This window comes from Pristis pectinata, chromosome 1 (genome assembly GCF_009764475.1).
Source record: "Pristis pectinata isolate sPriPec2 chromosome 1, sPriPec2.1.pri, whole genome shotgun sequence".
In the NCBI taxonomy this organism is placed as follows: Eukaryota; Metazoa; Chordata; class Chondrichthyes; order Rhinopristiformes; family Pristidae; genus Pristis; species Pristis pectinata.
The window spans coordinates 62,535,498-62,559,276 of NC_067405.1; the positions used below are offsets into that span (position 1 = coordinate 62,535,498).

At 40.6% G+C, this 23,779-nt stretch overlaps 2 protein-coding genes across 7 annotated transcripts in view; both read right to left on the reverse strand.

The window, feature by feature from the left end:
- Window positions 1-21,211, reverse strand: part of LOC127574822 (calcium-responsive transcription factor-like) — a 48,274-nt gene extending 27,063 nt beyond the window's left edge. For 2 of the 6 annotated variants that reach the window (XM_052024267.1, XM_052024259.1), the window contains exons 1-7: window positions 21,114-21,175; window positions 13,041-13,126; window positions 11,802-11,926; window positions 10,732-10,803; window positions 7,696-7,816; window positions 5,295-5,421; window positions 1,683-1,767 (exon numbers count right to left, since the gene is read on the reverse strand). In XM_052024267.1, coding sequence (XP_051880227.1) covers window positions 1,683-1,767; window positions 5,295-5,421; window positions 7,696-7,816; window positions 10,732-10,803; window positions 11,802-11,912 — 516 coding nt within the window. In that variant the 5' untranslated portion in view covers window positions 11,913-11,926; window positions 13,041-13,126; window positions 21,114-21,175. Of the gene's footprint in view, window positions 1-1,682; window positions 1,768-5,294; window positions 5,422-7,695; window positions 7,817-10,572; window positions 10,804-11,801; window positions 11,927-13,040; window positions 13,127-21,113 lie in introns of all 6 variants that reach the window. The other 4 variants (XM_052024241.1, XM_052024219.1, XM_052024250.1 and 1 more) reach the window with 4 other exon arrangements.
- Window positions 21,126-23,779, reverse strand: part of LOC127585077 (melanophilin-like) — a 94,586-nt gene continuing 91,932 nt past the window's right edge. Inside the window, 1 exon segment of the mRNA XM_052042648.1 lies at window positions 21,126-21,347. Within this exon segment, the coding sequence (XP_051898608.1) occupies window positions 21,126-21,347 (222 nt within the window).

Here is a 23,779-nt window from a genome sequence, read left to right on the forward strand (position 1 = left end):
GGCATTAGTAGTGTTCTTTCAAGAATCACTAGAGTCAGGAATGGTTCTGGAGGACTGGAAAATTGCAAATGTCACTCCACTCTTTAAGAAGGGATGGAGGCAAAAGACAAGAAATTATAGGCCAGTTAACCTGACTTCAGTGGTTGGTAAGATGTTAGAGTCCATTGTTAAGAATGAGGTTTTGGGGTACTTGGAAGCACATGATAAAATAGGTCAAAGTCAGCATGGCACCTGACAAATCTGTTGGAATTCTTTGAGGAAGTAACAGGCAGGATCGACAAAGGAGCATCAGTGGATGTTGTTTCCTTGCATTTTCAGAAGGCCTTTCACAAGGCACTGCACATGAGGCTGCTAAACAAGATAGGAGCCCATGGTATACAGGAAAGGTACTAGCATGGGTAGAAGACTAGCTGACTGGCAGAAGGCAAAGAGTGGGAATAAAGGGGGCCTTTTCTAGTTGGCTACTGGTGACTAGTGGTGTTCCTCAGGGGTAGGTGTTGGGTCCGCTACTTTTCACATTATACATTAATGATCTGAATGACAGAACTGATGGCTTTGTGGCCAGGTTTATAGATAATACAAAGAGACAGGTAATGTTGAGGAAGCAGGGAGTCTACAGAAGGACTTGAACAGGTTGGGAGAACAGGCAAAGAAGTGGCAGATGGAATACAGTGTAGGGAAATGTATGGTCATGCACTTTGGTAGAAGGAATCAAGGCGTGTACTACATTCTAAACAGGAAGTGAATTCAGAAATCGGAGTTGCAAAGGGACTTGGGAGTCCAATTGCAGGATTCCCTAAAGGTTTACTTGCAGGTTGAGTCAGTCGTAAGGAAGGCAAATGCAATGTTAGCATTCATTTTGAGAGGACGAGAACATAAAAGCAAGGATGTAATGCCGAGGCTTTATAAGGCGTTGTTCACACCACATTTGGAGTACTGAGAACAGTTTTGGGGCCCATATCTAAGGAAGGATGTATTGGCATTGGAGAGGGTCCAGAGAAGGTTTATGAGAATGATCCTGGGTGTGAAAGGGTTAATGCACGAGGAGTGTTTGAGGAATTCATTGCCACAGTTGGCTGTGGAGGCCAAGTCATTGGGTATATTTAGAGGTTGATAGGTTCTTGATTAGTAAGGGTATCAAAGGTTACAGAGAGAAGGCAGGAGAATGGGGTTGAGAGGGAAAAATAAATCAGCCATGATCCAATGGCGGAGCAGATTAGATGAGCCGAATGGCCTGATTCTGCTCCTGTGTCTTATACCTTTCTCTATTTGGGACAGCAGGAACAGCAAATTTCCTTCAACTCATTGTATAAATTGACAGAACAGTTTAAAAAATGAATTCTGGAAATATGAAATAGAACCAAGAACTGCTGGACAAACGGCACCAGAAAAACGAACTATGGAAACGTTGTTGAATAAACTTCAAAACTACATACTTCAAACAAAAATGCCTTCATAGAATTTGCTCATTTTTATTCATTATTTCTGATGAAAATCTTCACTCGAAGTGTTGAAAAGTAAGTATAATTTTTGAAATATATGATCTCAACTAAAGCACAAATAATTGCTCCAGGAGTCTATCCTGCACCCAAGAGATAAAAATTATTTGAAAGTCAGTTTCTGTTTCAGCAAAGTATCAAGGCAAACATCCAATGAAGATGATACGCAATTAGCTAATCAACCTCACAGCTCCGAAGTCTTCGTGCCCACGCAGGGGTGTTGTGTGGCAGTGGCTGAAACGGGACAGAAAAATTGTCTTCAACCGTTCTGAAACACAAAAAAAAGTTGAATTTATTGTAAACATTTTTCTATATAGTTGCATCATATATCAAAACTATTAACCAGAAGCAAGGAAGATAAAACTTTTATTGCAGCTAGATTTAACCTTTGCTGCACCAATTAGTTGCAAAAGATAAAGAAATTCCATTCACTACTGCTAACATCCTCAAACTTTGAAGACAATCAATTTCAAAGATGAATTGTACCTTCTCCAAATGAAACTGTATATTAACAGTCAACTCCAATTCCCTAGAGCGTAATTATTCCAAGACCCAGCAACTGCAAATCCATTGCCTTATGACCAACTTCTTCCTTAATTCCACTAGGATTGTGCCAACAGCATCTCAAATTAAGTCTGGGTGCAATAATGCCAAGTCTCAACCTTCCATGCAGACAGAGCCTCTAGTTACTCCAAATGAAATCAATGACACAACAGAAGTCATGTCTGACACTTTCGATATAATGGAAATTCTCACTTTGTTCACAGGATTCTGCAATTTCATTAGTAGCAGAGCATCTGATTTGACCAGGTGGAGCAGCTGACCAAACATGGAATAAGGATTCTTTTTTTCAATCCAGAGAGTCTGGAAAAGTGATAGAGATAGAAGACCTCACCACATTTTTTTTAAGAAATGCCTGGATGTGTACTAGAAGAACCATAATGTGGAGGGCTACAATCAAGTGCTAAAAAAATGAGATGATATTCAGTAGCTCATTTTTTTTAAATCAGCATGGGCACTGTGGGCTAAATAGCTCATCCTGTGTTATAAATAGTCTCCAATATCAAAAGGTTTACCATTACTGTACAAAGATTTGTCTAGATTCCAAAGGAATAATGTACAATCCTAGTCACTTAATCAATGTAAATATAATACTGTCATCAAGATGCAAAAATTTGCAAAGGTGATTCAAGCAAAGGAACTTAATGGGAGAGTAAGTGTTAATTAAGCTTTGATAGATTTCAAACTCTTGCAACTGAAGTGTTAACTGTGTAGAGAACTGACCTGGGAAAATCGGCCCCATGGCAAAAGATTTAAGATATCAGGGAATACATGTTAAGATTAAGATGAAGACACAAGAGATCGCAGATGCTGGAACTCGAGCAAAGGCAAATTGCTGGAGGTACTCAGCAGGTCAGGCAGAGCATCTGTTGAGGCAGAGGGATGGTAGATATTTCAAATTGAGACCCTGCATCAGGACTGTGTATAGAGGGGAGAAAGCCAGTATAAAGGGGAGGGGGGAGAAGAGAAGGGGTGAAACTAGAACTGGCAAATGATAGGTAGAACTAGGTGAAGAGGGGGTTGATGGAGCCGGCTGGAGGGGAGGAGAGACACAAAAACTGCAGATTCTGGAATTTGATAAAGGAACATGTTAAGTGGAACTAGATAAGGGAGGGATGAAGGGCAGATGGAACGAGCTGGGGAGGGAATAGAACCAATGGGTTAAATGTGTGGGTGATAGGCAGATGAAACAAAGTGGGGGAGAGGAAAAGGGCTGGGGTGGGTGAGGAGAGGGTTGGAAAAGTGCAGGGGTGGTGGAGGAGTCAGTGAAAGAACCTGGGTGGATCAGAGAGAAAGAAGCATGGGGAGGAAGGGATGTAGTTTACCAGAAATTAGAAAATTCAATGTTCACACCATGGGTTGTAGACTACCCAGGCAGAATAGGAGGTGCTGTTTCTTTAGTTTGTATTTGGCTTCACCCTATCGGTGGAGGAGACCAAGGACAGAGAGGTTGATATGGGAATGTGAAGGGGAAGTGGAGCTGAAATAGCTTGCAATCGAGAGCTCAAGATGGCCATTGCAGACAGATCACAAATGCTCAACAAAGCAGTCGCTTAGTCCATACTTGGTCTCACCAACACATAAGAGCCCAAATCACAACCACCAAATGCGATAAGAGGAGGTGCATGAGAACCTCACCTGGAAGAGCTGTTTAGGTCCCTGGATAGTGGTGAGGAAGGTGGTGTAGGGACAGGTTGTTGTACCTTCTACGGTTGCAAGGCAAAGTTCTAGCGGATGGGGAGGGGTAGGTGGTGAGGGACGAGTGAACCATGGAGTCAGAGGGAGTGGTCCCTGCGGAAGACATGAGGGGTTGGGGGGAAAAGAGGGGAAGATGTGATTGATGATGGGATTGCGTAGCAGCTGGCAGAAATGACAAAGAACGCTGGATGTGGAGGCTGGTAGGGTGAAAGGCAAGGAACAAGAGAACTCTATCTCTGTTCTGTCTGGGGTGAGGGGTAGAGCAGAAATGGAGGAAATGCAAATGAGGGTTTCATCAACCACAGTAAAGGGGAAGCCACGTTTTCTGAAAAAGGAGGACATTTCAGATGCCCTGGAACGGCTTAAGTCTTATCTCAGGAGCAGATGCGGCAGAGACAGAGAAACCGAGAGAAAGGGAAGGCATCATGACAAGAGACAGGGTGGGAAGAGGTGTAGTCCAGGTAGCTGTGGGAATCAGTGCATTTATAGCAAATGTTAGTAGATAGTTTGGCTCCTGAGATGGAAACAGGGAGATCCAGAAAGGGGAGAGAGATGTCAAAAATGGCCCAAGTGAATTTGAGGGTGGTTTGTAGTTAGTAGCGAAGATGATAAATCTGACGAGTTCCACATGAATGCAGGAGGCAGCACCAATGCAGCCATCGATGTAGTGGAGAAAGAGTTGGGGAGTGGTGCCAAAGTAGGTTTGGATCAAGAGTAAGAACTAATTCTGCCAGGCAGATTAGAGAAAATTTATGTTAAAATGTTAAAGTTAATTTTGGAGTAGGCAGAAAAGTCAACTTCTCACAAATATTTAAAAAGGCAGATAATTCATCAAGGAAGGCCTCTGATGTCAACAATGTAAATACATTCAAGTGACAATAATATTTTCTGTGAAGACTAAAATTAGGCTCTTGATGAATAGATGAATTTGATCAAAAGGGTGCAAGTGAGTTATGCCCAGCAACTTTTCCCTATTCCAAAAAGCGTAACTATAATAAATTTAACCCCAGAAAACTAAAATAAACTAACCTCAATTTCCTTGTTGTATTCTCATAAGATAAGGGATTTACTTCAACATCGATGTACAATCTAAATTTATCCTGCTCAAACTTCCTATGTGCCCGGAAACATTTAATGGAACAATTTCTGAAACATTCCTTCAAACAAAATTAGAGCTAGGATATGTAGCATTTTATCTGTAGTTTGCAATTACTCAAAAGCAAGAAAACAGCAGATGCTAGAAATCTGAAACAAAGACAGCACAAATGCTTTCTCCACAGATGCTGCTTGACCTGCTGAGTATCTCCAGCATTTACTGGTTGTAGTTTTGATTTGCAATGCACCATTCATCACAAATTCATGATAGGGATTAAGATGTCATTGCATCTTACAAACTAAGAAGGATCTTTTACCAAGGTAACTAGAAGAATAAAACATAGATGAGAAGCTTTTGGTCATTTAGCAAAAAACAACACATCATGAGAAAGTGATTACAATATCACTTTTACTTAATGTAAGCACGTATCCTGTACATACCTGACGGTAGTCTTTTTGGGCAACGTTAGTGAAGACTGTGGATGCAAAACATAGCCAGTGTTATCTGCTATTGCAGCTACTGTCACTGTCTGAAGTTCATCACTTATCTGTTTGTCATCTGTTGCATCTGCCAATAAATAGGTTAACATACAAAATTAAACCATCACACCAAGTCCTCAAAGTGTTATAAACAGACATGAGAAAGCAAAGACAAAAAACCCCAGTGGGATGAGACACACGTCAATGCTCACAACTCATCCCACAGTGGCAGCACAGTGACACAGCAAGAAGTGCTGCCATCTCATTTCCAGCAACCTGATTTCAGTCCTAATCTCCTGTGCTATCCACGTGGAGTTTGCATGTTCTCCCTGTAAACAAATGGGATCCACATCCTAAATTCATGCTGGTATTAGCCAGTGTAATTTATCCCCTAGTGTATGTATGTAGGTGAGTTGGAAGAGAACTGGGGGGATGGGGGGGAGGGTGGGGGGGGAGGTTAAAGAGAGTGGGAGGTGTAGTTGAGGAGAAGTTGATGGGCATGTGAATGGGTCACAGGGAAGTGGGGAAATTGGACTGATGGGATTGCTTTGACCAGCATGACTCAATTGGGCAGAATGGTCTCCTATGTAACAAGGAAATGAGAAAATGTGCAAAATATAATATATTAGAACATTATAACTATATACTGTATATCTTTTCAGAAGTATATAATATCATGAGCGGCCTAGTTAGAATGGACAAGAAGTACCTTTCCCTTAAGGAAGCCTTCAATAACCATGGGGAATAGATTTAATATAACATGTACAAGGATTAGAGAGTGTTGAGAAACATTTTTCAACTAGTAAGGCAAGGGTCCAGAATTCAAGTGTGGTAGAAACTGTACTTAACTAAAATTAAATAGGGGAAGCACTGTAAAGATGGCATATGGTACGCTTGCCTTCACTAGACTGGACATTGAGTACAATTGGGATATCATATTATAGCTGTACAAGACATTGGTGCGACTGCATGGGGAATACTGAGCGTAGTTCTGGTCACCATACTATAGAAAGAATGTGATTAAGCCAGAAAGGGTGCAGAAAAGATTCACAAGGATGTTGCCAGGACTGGAGGGCTTGAGTTATAAGGAGAAATGGATAGGCTGGGACTATTTTCCCTGGAGCATAGGAGGCTGAGGGGTGACCCGATAGAGGTTCACAAAATCATGAGGGGCATAGATAAGGTGGATGCACATAGACTACCCTACCCTGGGAAAAAGACTAAAACTAGATTGCGTAGGTTTAAGGTGAGAGGGGAAAGATTTAAAGAGGAATCCGAGGGGCAAGTTACTTTTACACCAAGGGTGATGGGTGTATGGAACAAACTGCCAGAGGAAGTGGTAGAGGTGGGTACAATTACAATGTATAAAAGACATTTGGACAGGTTCATGGATAGGAAATGTTCTGAGGGATATGGGCCAAATGTAAGCAAATGGGTCTAGCTCAGGAAGGCAACTTGGTCAGCATGGACATGTTGGGACAAAGGTCCTGTTTCTGTTCAGTATAACTCTATGACTTCAATCTACAAGTCTATAGACCAAGCTGGAAAGCAAATTAGGTTTAAGAATTCTTTCTCTGCAAGCAGATATAATTAAGCCACATACTCATCCTTTGTGCCATAAATCTCTATAATTCTAAGATAATCTCTACTACCAAGACACTCAACAATTCATCTTTTCTCCCCCCACTATATACATTTTTACCTACCTATTCCCTCTAACTTTGCCAACCAAACTGTACTGGATTACCACAAGTTACTGTAAATCGTACCAGAGTTTAATTACATGCAATTATAGTTGTGAATGATTATGTAAAATGAATCTGGTTTGAAATACAAACAATCATTCTGATATTTGTTTCTAATTTTCTTTTAGTCTCCATTTAGCATACAGATACATATAAAAAGTCGGAATTTTTTTTTAAACACCTTCTCTCAATTTTGGCAATCACAACAAAATGCAACAATGCACTTAAAATTATTTTAAACATCCTCTTCTATGCTTCAAAGACAACCATGCTTCTGACAAACCTTACTTGATAACTATTCACTAATTACAACTAGTTATTAATTAGTTGTGACAATGTTTCTTGAACATTTTTTTCATTATTTTGATTATTTAGGATAATAATAAAGGGGCCAATGAGTACCATCAATAAAATCAAGTGTAGTTTTATTGTGTGAAATCAATCCAGTAGCTGTAATCCCCTTATCCATTTTTATATAGCTCTTTATTTGTCCCATGCTGTCCTACAATTCTCTATTGAAAGGTTCAAAGGTGATCATACAGGCACCTATTACTCCTTCATTTTTGATTAGATGACTTACACACACATAATTTTAAATGCCAGATAACCGTCCTTACCATGTGAACTTGCAATGTCAAGAAGCTGCCCCTGTGGAATTAGGACTTGTGCAACACCAGGCTGATTGGATGGAATCACATGAAGCACCTGGCCATTTTCTGACTGGCTGGTAACAATCATCTAGAAATAGCGACAAACAGTACTTGTGGTAGACCATGTTAGAAATGCACATGTATCATGTTAATCCAAAAGCAAATAGACCCTATGGCACTCTCACCTCTTATCCTTATATGGAAGAAAGCCAAATAATTTTGAGTCAGCTTTTATCAGCTTTACCCTAACCTTTTAAAGTCATATCAAAAAGTGGAAGAAACCTTGAAGTAGGACATGTATCCTGCCAAGCTTATGGTTCACAGCATTGAAAAACTTAAAACAGTTAAAACTCATGGTAATCCTTGCCTCCTGTGCTCCCCTTTCTCTCTCCTTCCAATCCACCTCCGGTCACCCCATTTTTGACCCTTTCCCATAACTTACCCCCCCTCCACCCACCCCTTATCACCCATTTTCGTTCCATCCACTTACTACCCACATGCATTTCACCCAATGGATCCCTTCCCCATCTGGTTCCATTTGCCTTTCACCTCTACCCTAATGGTTCCCATTATCACCTTTGTAATTTATCAGATCACAGTACTGGCAGCCTTTGTGTTCCCACTTATCACCCTCCAGCAGCTGTTTCCACCTTCACTCTCCCCTCCCACCCGGCTCCATCTGAACTTTTTTTTTCTCTTCTGTTTGCTTCCACGTATCACCCACCTGAGTCCGTCTCCCAGCTCCATCCCTCCCCCTCCTGGCTTGAATTGTCTGTCATCCTTCACCCCTCCTCGGTCCACATATCACCCACTGGCCCTGTCTCACCCCTCTCCTCTTTATACCAGCTATCTTCCCTCTCTACTCTAATCCTGATTCAGGGTCTCAACCCTAATTTCTCCCCGCATCCCTACCCCCGATGCTGCTCAACACACTGAGTTCCTCCAGCAGTTTGTTTTTTGCTGATTAAAAGCTCATGATTTGTTTTTAAGAAAATGAAAGAAAAGCATCAGGGAGGATCTGACTGCCTTTTTAAGAAAATTTATTGCCTGATACCTGATCCAATAGATAATTTCCCCTCCTGCATTAACACAAAATTCATGAAAGTGCTTTAATCTTTTTGCCAATAGATCACAGCAACAAGACCCGAGACACTAGCAAGAGCATTAAATATATTGAACAGGTAAGGGGGGGTGATTCTTTCAAATGATTCGCAATAGATCACTGATCTTCATTTTTTCAACTCTCTGTGGTAAACCGGAAATATTTTTTTTAAATTGCTTGCATATTTGTTTTGATCTTCATTTTCAAATTATTTTAAAAGACTATAACATCAAGCCATTGTTTGCCCAGCTGCCAAGACAACAGTGTATTTCTGAATGTACTTAAGACTCTCTTCTAATAGTTTCTTTGCTAAAGGCATTAAAAAAGTTTTCAATGTTAACTTAAAGATGTATCCATTGATCAGGCAAAGTAAGATATTCTTTTCCCTGGCTAACCCACAGATACATGCTATCATAAACACAATTTATTGGGAGGAAGTAAACATCTTTCAGTTATAATTTAATAACCTAGACAAATGGAAAAACAGTTTCAATGGAAGAAACATGAAGTAACAAGTTAATCATCAACACTGACAGCTCCTATCAGAAAAAAAAAGTAGGGTGGGAATCAAAATTGAAGGAAGGTTAAGTTGATTGGCGGACCAACAGCTCCAAAACCTCAGAATCAATTAGAAGCAATTCAGAACGATATATTCTTGGGTAAATGTTTCTGCAAGAGGTATGCATACCTGAAGCATCTTTTCATTGGAAAAAAAAGACACATTATTTCAGCAATGAGATAATCATCCCAGGTAATGCCAAAAAAAAGGTAGCCATATAGGAATTACAAATATTTTGGTAAGGGAGCTAAACTGTAATTTGTTAATGTATTCTAGAGGGATTATCTTGCACATGCTTTCAATTGCTCACAATTTCTGCCCAATCACCATGTAGAGTGCCAAGGTTGATCCCAAGATCTAGCTGCTTGGAATCAAATCAAGCATTTAAGATCAATATCCCAATATAATTGTGGTCAATTATTCTGAGTCCGTATCTTCAGATAAATAGAAAGTTGCTTCACTTTAGCTGCTCTTTTCCAGGGGATTTTTCTTCCCTTCCTCTTGGACTCAAGGCACAGTTCATTAAGTAACCTGATGTACCTCACTGAAAAGAAGTTGTAATCGTAATGCAGATTTTGAAGCCAGTCAGTGAAACTGACGAGCAGCTACAAAGCTGGGTTTGACTGAGGCACTGATCAAGTTTTGCATAAGCAAACTATAAATCAAGGCAGTAAAAAAAAGGGACTAGACTCAAAACACAAAATATTGAGCGTGCACTAAGTTGCCCACCTTACTTTGCAAACTGGAAACCTAGTCTGAAGTATTATTAAAACCTTGGGCTCCAAATTTTAAAAATTTAACATTTGATTTTTCAGAATCCAAAAAGTTACTACAATACAAAAAGTAACTTTCGTCTAACCCATGTATATTGCTAAATGTCCTCAACAAATTCTGGAATTTTCTAATAATTGTGGCCTTTGTTTTCATCATCACTTTGTGGATAAGGATGCACGTCCTTGGTTCTTCATCACTATGCTTAAATACATGCTTCATCGCCATGCTCCAATGTATGCAGATATTTTAGCAGATAATAAAAGGGGTACAATTATGGGGTAATCATCACTGTTTGGTACTTTTGCCACTCGAGTGGGGTCCAGAATGTTGTGATATTTTTGATGGGGCAGAGGGAAACATACACATAATCTGAATTTTTTTTTATCATGCTGTGCTGTTTGTTACTAACCATACGTGCATTTGTGTCCCCCAGTGACTGAAGTTCGTACTGGATAGGATGCCCATTCTGATCCATCAGCTGGAACTGCTCAGCAGATACTGCCTGTGGTTGCTGAGACACCTGTACCGTAGGATTCTGAGAAGCACCCGAGTCATCTGTAATATGTACCGTGATAGGAATGACAGTGATTGGATCGTTCCTTCCAAATGCAGAATCTCCATCATCTATCCAAGCCAATTGCTTTGAAATGTAAAAAAAAGACAAGGCTGAGTTTAGTAACTTTTGTACTTAAACAGTAGCAAGAGTGAACTGTTACCCTTCTAATGTTTAACCAGCTTTAACAAACTTGGCTGAGGGAACCTTTCTAAATAGAAGGGTATTTACTGTAACAGGGGACAAAGTGACAAGACAACATAATCTCAGTTCTATCATTATAGTAGCATTAAGCAGAGACAGAGTAAAAATGTGGATGTCATCAACACCATTCCCAGAAACCTCGACGCAGTCACATGTAGAACAACAAAGAAAGATATATTGGCTCTAGATTTTGCCAGTAACTGCTGACAGTAACACAGCATCAAACAAATCAGGTTCATTTGACAGTGGTAAATGCAATATCTGTCAAGAAGTTCTACTGCAGGACTTCTCATTGAAACCAGCAACAAAGCTCATTTTTATTGCAATCACCCAGCATTTTAGCTGTGGAAAATTGGTTCTATGCTCATGTAAGATTAGATATTCATCATTGATTTCAACTGGAATTGTAAAGCTGTGGAGTAAAAAGGCAAGTTCCTGAATCTAAAAACACTTTTTTTTTAAATCTGAGGGAGAGGCTTTTAAAATCCCTGACAGATTTGATAACAAAGCTGGGTCAGCATTGCGCCTGTTGTCAAAACTTTCCAGAGTATTTCAGGAGCAGGGTTTCTCTTGCACAGTTAACTCTTAGGCATTGCCACTGGAGTCAGAAATGATTCTAGTTAGGAAGGTAGGCCCTCCTCATCCGAACCAGGCAAGTTTGGATGTGGTGTGATTGTAGGTAGCAACTGCAGGCAGATACCTGCGAGAAATATCAGACCCAAAATTCACATCACACTCAATTGAGCATTTATTTTATCCTCAATGTTCTCCAGAAGCAAAGTATGAGGAAAGGTCTGTAACCAGAATCATTAACAGTTCACACAAGCTGACTGACCTGCTGCATGCTTCTAGTACATTTTGCTTTTCTCAAGTTATCTTACCTGGAAAACTTGTCGCTCTGCCTCAGAATCTTCAGTCATGTCAGAATCAGATCCCAATAATGTAGTGCCCTTCTCAATACTGATTTCATCCTGACTGACATCTTCTTCCATCTCAGAAATAACCACTGAAACAGAAAGTGAAAACTACAATGACCAAGTAATAAAAAAATCAACTAAGAACATTTAACAACACAAAGCAGCAAACAAAAGGTAAATTGAAATTCGTAAGAAAAATTTGCAGGGTAAAGCTAAAATGTACAAAAGATAGGAATTCAACAGAAACTCAGACTATAGAAGGTAGTACAAACAATAATTCAAAACACAAAGTTGAGAAGAGGAAGACCTATCATTGTGCATAATGGATAAATGGTAGACGTATTGACTTTCTAGTATATACTGATCCAAATTACAGTAATATTCAAAAAAATTAAACCAGAGTAGAGTCATGTATTAACAGAGTAAATCTATTAATCAATTTTTCATGAAAAGCTGCAAGAAGATTGGATTGTTTAGCTGCAATGCTCCATTACTTTGGAATATCCTGCTCATATTCACTGTCAAGGCTCATATAGGCATGATTACCTGGGAAAAATACTGGTGGATGTTGATGCCCTTAAAGGAAAATTTTAAATTTACCAATACAATTTGACATCTTAGAGCCTGACATTTTTCCTGGACCCCTTATGCTCAAGCCACATGTCATAAAGTACTTGAAAGATTGTTAAAATGAATTGATGACAGACCTGGATGCAAGTACAAGAGAAAAAAGTAGATTTGAAAGTGATTTGGATTAGTTTGCATAAACATGAGATAGCACACACCTGAATAGAATACACACAAAATTTATCTTTGTGAACAGTAAACCAAAATATGCAGTCCTTCCTAAGATTTCTGGACAGTCCAAGAATGGCGTGAAAGGAAAATGGTGTGAAAGAAATAAAGAGTCTCAAAAAATTCTTTGCTCAAGCTTTTATGTTATAATTGAACGCTTCTTCAGTATGCATGTTTATCGAAAATAAAAAAAGGCAGATGCTGGAAATCTAAAACATAAACAGAAAATGCCGTAAATACTCAGGTTGGGCTAAAGAGAAACAGTTGATGCTTCAAGCTGCAGACGGGCCTGATGAAGGGTCTCCTACCTGAAACTGACGCAGCCTGACCTGCTGAGTATTTCCAGCATTTTCTGTTTTTGTTGTACACGTTTACTGTGCCAATGTGAATTTTCTTCCATTTACTTACACTAAAATCCATCCACTATTCGTTAGCCAATCCACTTAATTGTCCAAATTCCTTTCAAAATCTTGAATCTTCTCTGCATTGGTTTGCTGGTAGGATTAACAAAATTTTACATTATAACAAGTACCCTCCTCTCATTTACAAATTAGGCAGCAGAATTCAAAACAATCTATTCAAACATTTTCCAACTTGTTCTCTACTCTTTAGTGAATATTCAATTATACAATTTACTATTAATCCTATCCATGAATAACAGCAACGGAGGATCAGCAATTTATTTCCAAGCAAGATAATTGTAAAGTCTTATTTTAAATTGATATTGCATCTACCCTGCTGTGTTTGTCACAAGGAAATGATTCCAAATGCCAAGGGTCGAGTTCAAAGCACGCTTTCAAACATGTCACAGAGACTTCTTTCAAAGACAGCACATGGAAGAACCAGCTCTCCAAATTAACTGTACTGCAATTTACTTTCTCATAATCATCTAGTAAATCACAAGGCATTATATTTGTCCGGTTCCAACAATGTCTGTATATTCTTGACATTTTTAAAAACCAGTGAGCTGTAAAATGATCATTTCAGAATCAGAGAGAGATACAGCAGGGAAAAATGCCCCTCAGCCTGTCATCTTACACTGGCCATAAACCACTGATTTACACTAATGCTGCATTAATCCTCATTTGTTTTACTCCTCCCACATTCTAATCTGTTACCGCCAAACTTCAGTGTATCAATTGCACCAAAAACTGGGAAAACCTGCATATCTGTACCAAACCAATTGACATCATTTAAATAATATGAGATTAAACAAACCAATTGACATCATTTAAATAATATGAGATTAAACACTGTGGACGCTACAATTCTAAATGAAAATAGAAAATGCTGTAAATCAGTCTAAAAATGTAGAGAAGCAAAGTTCACTTTTCAAGTTCAGAGGTTTGGAACGCAGGTTTGATGCGAAGTGAAGAGAGCTGCACATTCGGAGGGGGTGAGGTTGGAGCAGGCCAGGGGAGTGGAGAAGTCAAGGCGGTTGATGTCACGGCAGCAGCTGGAGATGAAAAGGTCTAGGGAGGGTAAAGGGCCTGAAGGGGGTGTCCAAGAGGAAGGGGAGTGTTGGAGACATGAGAAAGGGTCATCCATAAGGTGTGCAGACTAGATTGCAATTGTTTTTCGCTCACATTTCAAATTGACTTTTGATGAGAACATGTGCAACAAAGAGGTTAATACCCACAACTCTGTAGATGGTGTGCTGCTCTTCCTAAAGCTAGCAAGATGTTCTATCATAGCAATCCTTTAAGTTTCTGCAGACTCGTACAATTAAAAGGATTTCAACTTGAATAACCAGTTACCAATCTAACAAACCCCCCCAAACAGCATTCCATTCATAACAAATATTTCTGCTAAAAAAAAATGCACAGACATTAATTGAATAAAGTGCTGCCTTTATTGTTGTAAAACATTTTTATTTTCTATCTAAGTAATTTGTGCTTTTCACAAATGGAATTAAATACTACATTCAAATACCTTGTATGCAACATTTTTGCACAAACTGTTCAGTGCGATTTAGACACTGGCTCATGAAATACAGAAGATAAAAATACAAGTTACAGCAAGCAACTAGGAAGGCAAAATGTTTGCCTTTATTGCAAAGGAGTTGAAGTACAAAGCTAAGTAAACCTTGCTCCAGTTACGCAAGATATAGGTGAGACTACATAGTTTTGGTCTATCTTGAGGACATACTCGTCTTGCAGTCAGTGCAGCCCAGATCCTAGTACATAGGGTTTGCTTATGAGAAAATAGAAAGATTGGTTAATATTCCAAGGAGTTTAGAAAAATGGGAAATCTCACTGATATACAGATTTTGAGAGGAATTGGCATGGTAGCTACCAAGAGACTCTACCCTCAGCTTGCCACAGGTCAGTTTAGGGTGGAGGCCGGAAGTACAGTGTCCTCACTCAGCAAGGTGTAAATCATTGGAATTCTCTACCTGGAGGGTTACAGATCTTCAAACACTGAGTATGCTCAAGGCTGAGGATCACAATATTTTTGAATGGAAATAACAATTGAATGGAAATAACAATAGAATGGAGGGATATTCCTTATAGCTATTAATTTGGTAGATTTAGCTAGGCTTTGGTACTTCTATATCTGAGGTAAGGAAGGGGAAAATTTCCAAAAGTTTTGGTCTAGAAGGGATATCCATCAACATGGCAAAACATTCAAAAGAATGTTCTACAAAAATGGATAATAGAGAGAGGAACAGAAAGCTGTACTGACATTGTAGAGTGTTAACTACGATATGCATTCCTTCATTGCCCAATATTGCCATCATCTGGCTGAAAAACCATACAAAAGATCTTTAACCTTTTCCTTAAAGCTTCATAAGGAAATCATTTTTTAAAAGGAACTGATTCCACCTGTTTCCTACCACTACTCCAAGTCCATTACTTTGCTTGTAACATTAATCTTTCCCTGCAAAAAAAACTGATTTGAAAATTACAGTACACTTTTAACTTCTACCAATTAGAAGTCCTTCATGCTCTATGTAATGATAATTGACGTCTGCTTTGCCCTATATAAAGAAATATGTTTGGAGCAAGAAGCAGAATTAGGAAAGGACTGCTATACTACAGCTCAGAAAAAGAATAAGTGGCTAAAAGGATATATTTCTTTAAAGGCCTACAAACCAAATGTCTAGTTACAGTTTTTGATACAAACCTTACTAAGGCAAGTAATTTATTACGTTAAGCGTTTTATATGCCTCATTCTATTTCTTTGATGTCAATGTACTATTCTGGTCTTGATACAACAAAATCCCAAGTGGTTGTTAAATCACTCAAAAGAACTGGCCATTTGGTAGAGGGTAAGCTACCTATTTCTTTTTCTCGTTACCCTGCAAGAGACTGACCTCATTTCTCCCGATGTGACACTGAGAGTGACGATGGAAACAGCATCAGGCGAACTCTCAGCCACAGGACAATTTTGATGTTTTTATGCTACCCATTATCATATCATTATCTATTCTACCAAAATGCACAAGATTAGCATGGTGCCCCTGATCATTTCCCAGGATGCATGTGGAAAAATGCCATGCCAAGGAGACAATATGGGCAGGTTTTTCCCCCCCCCAATTAAACTTGCCTATTGGGAATATGGCATTCCTTGGAATTGAAACCATAAAAATACCTTTTCAGTCTCATTATAATTTATTATAATGATTCAAGGCCACTACCAAAAAAGTAACTCAAAGATAATGAGGAAGGATATCCTAGAAGACTCTTCAAATGAGGCCTTTTGAGTAGAGCTTAGAAACAAAAAGGTAATCACTTTGCTGAAGGTCTAACAGTCAGTGGGAGATACAGCTGATACGTAGGGAAATCACAAGACGCAGAAGAACGATGGGGCTATAGTGGCAGGGAATTTCAATTTCTGCAATATTGCCTTAGTGTGAAAAGGCATATTTTAGAATCTGAAAGACAGAGCACACCTACACTTGGATAGGCAAGGATTAACCAAAGATAGTTAATATAGCTTTATTAAAGAGAAATCATGTCTGACCAATTTAATTGAATTTTTCAAAGGGGTAACAAAGTGTATCCATGAGTGCAAGCAGTTGATGTGCATTTCAATAAGGCCTTGATAAGGTCCCACATGGAATTTAATCCTGACAAAGAGTCATACAGATAAGGCACAGAAACAGGATCCTCGGCCCACAGAGTCCACCCTAACCATCAACCACCCAATTAAATTAATCCTACAGCAATCCCATTTTTGTTATTTCTCCCCCAGATTCTACTCACCTAGACACCAGTGGCAACGTATGTCTAATTAACCACTAACCAGCACATCTTAGGGATGTGGGAGGAAACCAGAACATTTAGAGGAAACCCATGTGGTCACAGGGAGAACATGCAAATTCCATTCAGGCAGAGGTCAGCAATGAACCCAGACCTCTGTGCTGCCTTTATATTTTGGGAGGACTAACAAGTACATAAACAATGAATGGTAGGGCCCTAGAGAGTATTGAGGAAAAGAAGGTTTACAAGTCCAAGGATCCCTAAAGGTGGCAACATAAATTGAAAAGGTAGTTAGGAAAGCATACAGGATACTTGCCTTCATTAGAGGGGGATTGAATACAAGTCCGTGGAATTTATGGTTATAAACCATTGGTTAGGCCACAGCTGGAAACTGTATGCAGTTCTGGTCACCACACTGAAGGAAGGATATAATTGAACAGGGGAGGGTGCAGAGGAGATTTACCAGACAGGTAGTCCCTGGGTTAAGTAAATGTTCTGTTCCTGAGAACTATCTGTAAGCTGATTTTTCCACAAATCAGAAACATTCATTTTCTATAGATACCCATATCATATTGCTCTGCATACACTTCCTATAATTCTTTCACTTCATTGAATATTCACTCTAAGTCTACCCGTAATTAAACTAATGGAATATATACTGTATCCAAATATTAATGAATACCACGAAACATCTTATTACTATCTTAAAAAAATTCCTTTTAAAATTTATAGGAAAATTTGTGTAAAGCCAGATTTCTGTAAGTCAGGTCTTTTGTAACTAGGGGACTGCCTGCGTGTTGCCTTTCAGTTGTGAGCAGACTGGGTAGGTTAGGTTTGTGTTCCTTGGAATGGAGGAGGCAGAGAGGGAATCTGATTGAGGTATACTAAATTATGAGGGACATAGGGTAGACAACAAGAAACAGCATAGGTGTCTAAAACCAGAGAACAAAGGTTTAAGATAAGTGGCACATGATTTAGAAGGAATCGAAGGAAGATATTTTTCACCCAGGTGTTTGGAATTTGGAATGGACTGCCCGTGTAGGTGATGAAGACAGAGACTCTCACAATATTTAAGAGGTATCTAAACAAGCCAGGGCCCAGAAATGACAAATGCCAAAGCACGATGGGTGCTGTTAAATAATCGCTCTGTTTAAGATTTCACTCATCAATATGGTTACTAAAAAAAAGTTACAGAGTCATATATCACAGAAACAGGCCCTTTGGCCCAACTGCCCCACACCAACCAACATTCCCATGTAAGCAAGTCCCATTTGCCTGTGTTTGGCGCATATCCTCCTAAACCTTTTCTATCCATATACCTGTCAAAGTACCTCTTAAATGTTGTTAATGTACCTGCCTCAACCACTTCCTCTGGCAGCTCATCCCATATACTGACCTCTCTGGGAGAAGTTGCCCCTCAGGTTCCTATTAAATTACTCCCCTTTCACCTTAAACCTATGCCTTCTAGTTCCCCATCCCTGAGAAAAAGACTGTGTGCATTCACCCTATGCTGCTCATAATTTTATACATCTCCATAAGATCACCCCTCATTCGCCAATGATCTAATGAAAAGAAGTCCCAGCCTGCTCAACCTCTTTCCATAACTCAGTTCCTTGTGTCCTGGCAACATCATCATAAATCTCTATGCTCTAACTTAATGGCACCTTTCCTATAGCAGAGTGACCAAAACGGAACACAACATTCGAAGTGTGGCCTCTCCAACGTCTTGTACAACTGCAATGTAACATCCCAACTTCTATAATCAATGCCCTGACTGATGAAGGCCAACTTGCCAAAAGCCTTTTTCACTTCCTTGTCTACCTGTGACATCACTTTCAGGGAACCATGTACCTGTACTCCTAGCTCCCTCTGTTCTACAACACACCCCAGGGCCTTATCCTTCACAGTGAAAGCCCTAGTACCAAAGTACTGAAAACTGGAGCACAACTTCACATCTCAGCCCCCGACATATCCTGCAGGAAGGGGGATAAGAATTAAAATTTACTTTGAAGTTATTATCAGATCATTGCACATACTAAGTAGTATGCTGACTTCTCAGTTGCAAAATGCCATATATTAGCAGTGAAGAAAACATTTAGATTTCATGCCTGCCAAAAAATGTCACTGCACATATTCAACACATTTATTACAGATTCTTTAATTGAGTGTGGTTCCCTTGTACCGGACTTGGTTTTAATCAGGTATCAGAATTTTACATTGAACCACTTTGACAAAATCTAATGCAATTTTATTCATTTCTGTTTGGTGCTCCAATACCCTATACTGAACAACCTGGAAATTTATAATACTTCAGAGCACAGTTGCTTCAGAGAGCAAGCCATAAACTTAAACCTGGTGAATTACTTGTGCCTGTGCTGCTCCAAATTTTGAACTGCTGATCTCAGCCACTATATCGTGAACAGTAGATATAGGGTATCTCTCCACAGAAAAGATAAACCAGTTTCATTTAAATCCTAATTGACAACTAATGTGAATTTTAACAAATAAAAATCCAAAGTTCTAAGATAATGGACAATATTAATTTCAAACATTACAACAGCTGGGTGTACAGCTTAATTTTGATCCTAAGTAAACATAAAATAACTTGCATTAAGTTACTTTAGCAGTAAAGAAGATCCACAATCAAAAATAATGCAGTGTAAAACAACTCCAACTGAGCACCTCTACTTGAGATTTCCTGTGTGATGGCACTAAATTGCAACGACATGAGTTCACAGAAAAACTATGAACCACTTCACGTTTATTTATAATCACACAATGGAACAAATGCAAGAAAAAAAATCATGAACACAACTACCACTGGTAGATTAACCATTCTTGAAAACTCTCCTGCCATGTAGTTTGGGACACCTTTAGTACAAATCTCTGCAAATTTACTAAAAATATTCACAGGATTTTCAACCAGTACTACATCAAAATGATACAAATAAATTACATGGAATGCCAAAGAAAGACAAACATTGAAGAATGACCTTCCAAAATGGGTGGCGAAAGGAGTTTAAATAAAACACAGAAGTAGCAAGTCCTACCACTGAAAATAAAGCAGGACGTAATTTAATTTTCAGCCTCATGTACTCTATACAGCCGCAGACCTAGTACTTTAACATTTGTAATGAAAGGGGTTTCACTTTTTTGTGAAAACTGCCAACAAATGCTTTAGTTTGCAAGGATCAAAGAGAAACAGAAATGAGTCATCCCACAAATTTCAGGACCCTAGTATACAATTTACTACCATTTTATTTTAAAGAAAGATCCAACCACAAATAAGCCAATGTCTTTCAATGCATCAAAAAGGACCAACATTTCACCATCTCCAATTAAAGTGGGTAAGTGGTATTAAAATGTTATTCCAAAAATAAAACTCATTGCAACTAAACTTTAATTTCCCCCATTTCCACCCTGGATCCAACTAATTCTCAGTAATATCCCATGAATTTGAATTGTTCAACAAAAGGTTCATAAGGGGGTGGAATACGGGGTAAGTCACATTCTGAATGCAGGCTGATTTAAATAGATATCGAATTACAAGTGAGAAGTTAAAATGTGAAGTTCATAATCCATAACTAAGCTTTGGCTCTACCCCTTCCTCTCCCATCAAGGTCCAGCCACACTGCACAGTGCCCAGTGCCTCAACAGCAATTTCGACTGGGAGTTGGGGGAACATTTTGCACCAAGGTTCTGACGAAGGGTCTCGTTAACAGTCTTGCCACAGACGCTGCCTGCCCTGCTGTGCGTTTCCAGCATTTTCTGGGTGTTTTTTTTGTTTTATTTCAGATTTCCAGCAGCTGCAGTTCTGATTTTTATTTTGCAGCGAAGGCTCCGACTTGCAAGCAAATAATGTACGAGAACCCAAGTGTTAACACGTTGCTTTTTGTCTTGTTGAGCGAAAAAAAATAAAGTAACCTGGCAGGGACAACCATCTGCGCAGTGGAAGGTGCCCAGGGCCCTCCCTCCAACAGCGGTGGCCGGCCCTGCCGCCGCCGCCGCCACCCCCTCCACCACTGCCCCCGCCTCGGGCGGGTGGGCTGGGCCCCCCCTACTCCCCGCAGCCAGCAGCATTCTCGCCATTTTGTTGCCCCGCAAGCTTGGCCCAGGAGCGCCCGCAAGAGCTGGCGTCGGACCCGGGCTCGCTGCTCCCCTCCCACCCCCTCGCCCTTGCTCCCTCCTTCCCTCCCGGGCGCGGCAGCGGCTCTGAGGGCCTGAGAGCGCGGGGCAGGCAGACAGCGAGCAAAACACCGGAACGAGTCTACTCAACCTCGTCTTCGCTTCACAACACATCCGCCATGGAGAGCCGGGGCCGTGCGCAGCGCGCCTGCGCCGCTCGCCCCTTCCCGAGCCGAGCCGAGCCGCGCCACTGCGCTTGCGCCGCGGCCGGAGCATGCCGAGTGCCGCGCCCCCGCGTTTCCCGCCGTTTGCCGGCGGGGGCGGCGGCGGCGGCCATCCCTCCCGGATCCGGGTGGTGCTTCAGATCTAGTGGGGAGGAGGGGATCTAGGGGGTGACAGTGCCACCTATTTTAATGCGAGGTGAAAGCGGGCAGGCATGGCCAGGTGGTGGAGGAGGCGGAGGTGGAGGTGGAGGTGGCTCTCCGGTCTCCAGGACGCTGTTGACAACCTTGCATTTAAATTAAGCCATTACCTGTGCAAAAAACAACAAAAAAACTAAACTGCTGGAGGGACCATACAGGTTGAGCAGCATCTGTGGAGGCAGAGGGGTGCTGGATGTTTGGGGTCGAGACCCTGCATCAGTGTTCCACAGCCGCTGCCCGACCCGCTCAGTTCCTCCCAGCAGTTTGGATGTTTTGCTCCAGATTCCAGCATCTGCAGTCTCTTGTGTCTCCGTGTACCATTCCTTTACAAGGGCGGCACAATGTCTTGCCTGGCTGTAGTTTGCATAAGTGAAAGGGTTTCTCTTACTGATAAACGGGAGCAAGGAATTTCTTTAATCTGAATGCGAGCATGTCAATTCTCTGTGCACAAGCAGTGCGAGGGTTCCACCAACCTGCTGGTGAAAGCTTAACAGCTTTTCGCAGGAAGGTAGAAAGGAAATTATTTTGTTTTACCTAACGTGCAGTGCAATCAGCATTGATAATGCGGAGAACCGAACATCTGAAACATTAATTCTAACATTGTATGAATGCATACTCTGTTGGAATTAGGAAGAGGATTTTGTTCTAGCTTAAACGGCCAGTTCCTATGAGTACTGCTACCTGCACTCGGGTGCCTTAAAAGCTTGGTTTGATGTAAAAATCCATCCACTGGCATGTTACAGCGTCACACCCGAGTCTCTCAGAAGATATGAAATGTACTTTCAATTTTGAATGCACCAAAGCTTTAATACTGCTGTTAGATGCTGCGTGTCCGTGAAGTGAAGAAAGGTGGGCAAGGCAAACTCTCAATGTTCAAGTACACAATGAAGAATGAGTTTAGTAATGTTTTTGCCCATTCTGTAAATAAACCACTCCAGAAACACTCCCCCCAATATAAAGTAGTTTCATGCCACTTACAGATTTCACTCAAAAATAACCTACAATATTTGTCCCTCTCCTTCCCTTTGTTTATTAATTCATTGCGAATATTATTCAAACAAGTTAAGAGAAAATTACTGATCTCAACAGAGCAAGGAACCACATTTACAAATAGTCACTAAGAGAGTCTATCACACAAACCTCCTGCTGGAACAGAGCTTATCTGCAGAACAAATAGTAAACTGTTCGATCTATGTCATCATAAACTAATTCACTTGAACATTGGTAAAAATGAGCCTTACATTTAACATTCATAAAACAAAAGTGCTCTGCCAAGGATCCCAGCAGTGAGTTCTGACAATAAAGATGTAAGACAAGAAACTGGAAAAGGTGGACCACTTCTTATATCATGGGAGCCACCTCTCAGTGACAAAATTCACTATCAATATACTAGAACTGTCTTTGGCTGTCTGACCCAAACAGTCTTTTCCGGCGAGACAGAGATTCACCTGCATCTCCCTTAATATCATCTACTGCATTCAGTGCTCCCAGGTGTGGCCTCCTCTACATTGGTGAGACCAAACGCAGACTAGGTGATCGTTTTGCAGAACACCTGCGCTCTGTCCGTAATCACAATCTGCATCTCCCCATTGCCAGTCACTTCAACTCCCCCTCCCACACTATCACTGATATGTCAGTCCTTGGCCGCCTCCACTACCAAGAGAATTCCAAGTACAAACTAGAGGAACGGCACCTCATTTTCCGTCTTGGAACCTTGCAGTTTAACAGCATGAACATTGAATTCTCCCACTTTAAGTAATCCCCATCCCCTTTCCCCACAACACCCCCCCCCACCATGCTTCTTCTCTTCTTCCCTTTCCTAGCCTCTTTTTTCTACTCTGTTTCCTTTCTCTCCTTACCTTTGACCCACTCCCCCAGTGGATCTGCTCTCCCCTCCTCCCTTGCACCTGCCTATCACTATCTCTTGCCTGCATCTATCTATCACCGCCTTCTGCCCACTCCGCCTCCCCTCTTCTTTTATCAACCTATCACTGCTCTGCTTTTCCTTCCCGTATACTGGGCTTCCCCTTTTCCTATCTTCAGTCCTGAAGAAGAGTCCTGACCCGAAATGTTGACTGCCTGCTTTTCTCCACAGATGCTGCCTGGCCTACTGAGTTCCTCCAGCATCATCGTGTTTGTCATCTAGATTCCAGCATCTGCAGTTCTTTGTTTCTCTGAGATAAAGAGTGTTTGAAGATCAAGACGTCAAACCATGTGGTCTACTGGACAACTGTGACCCTGCACAGATATGCATCTGAACCACAGACTACTTCAAAGCACTGCAGAAATACAATCTGGAACATGAGGACAGTATCGAGAACCTGGAGTCCACAAATCAGGATCACATAAGCCCAGAGTTAAAAACAGAAAGAATACATCATCTGACAATTTACTG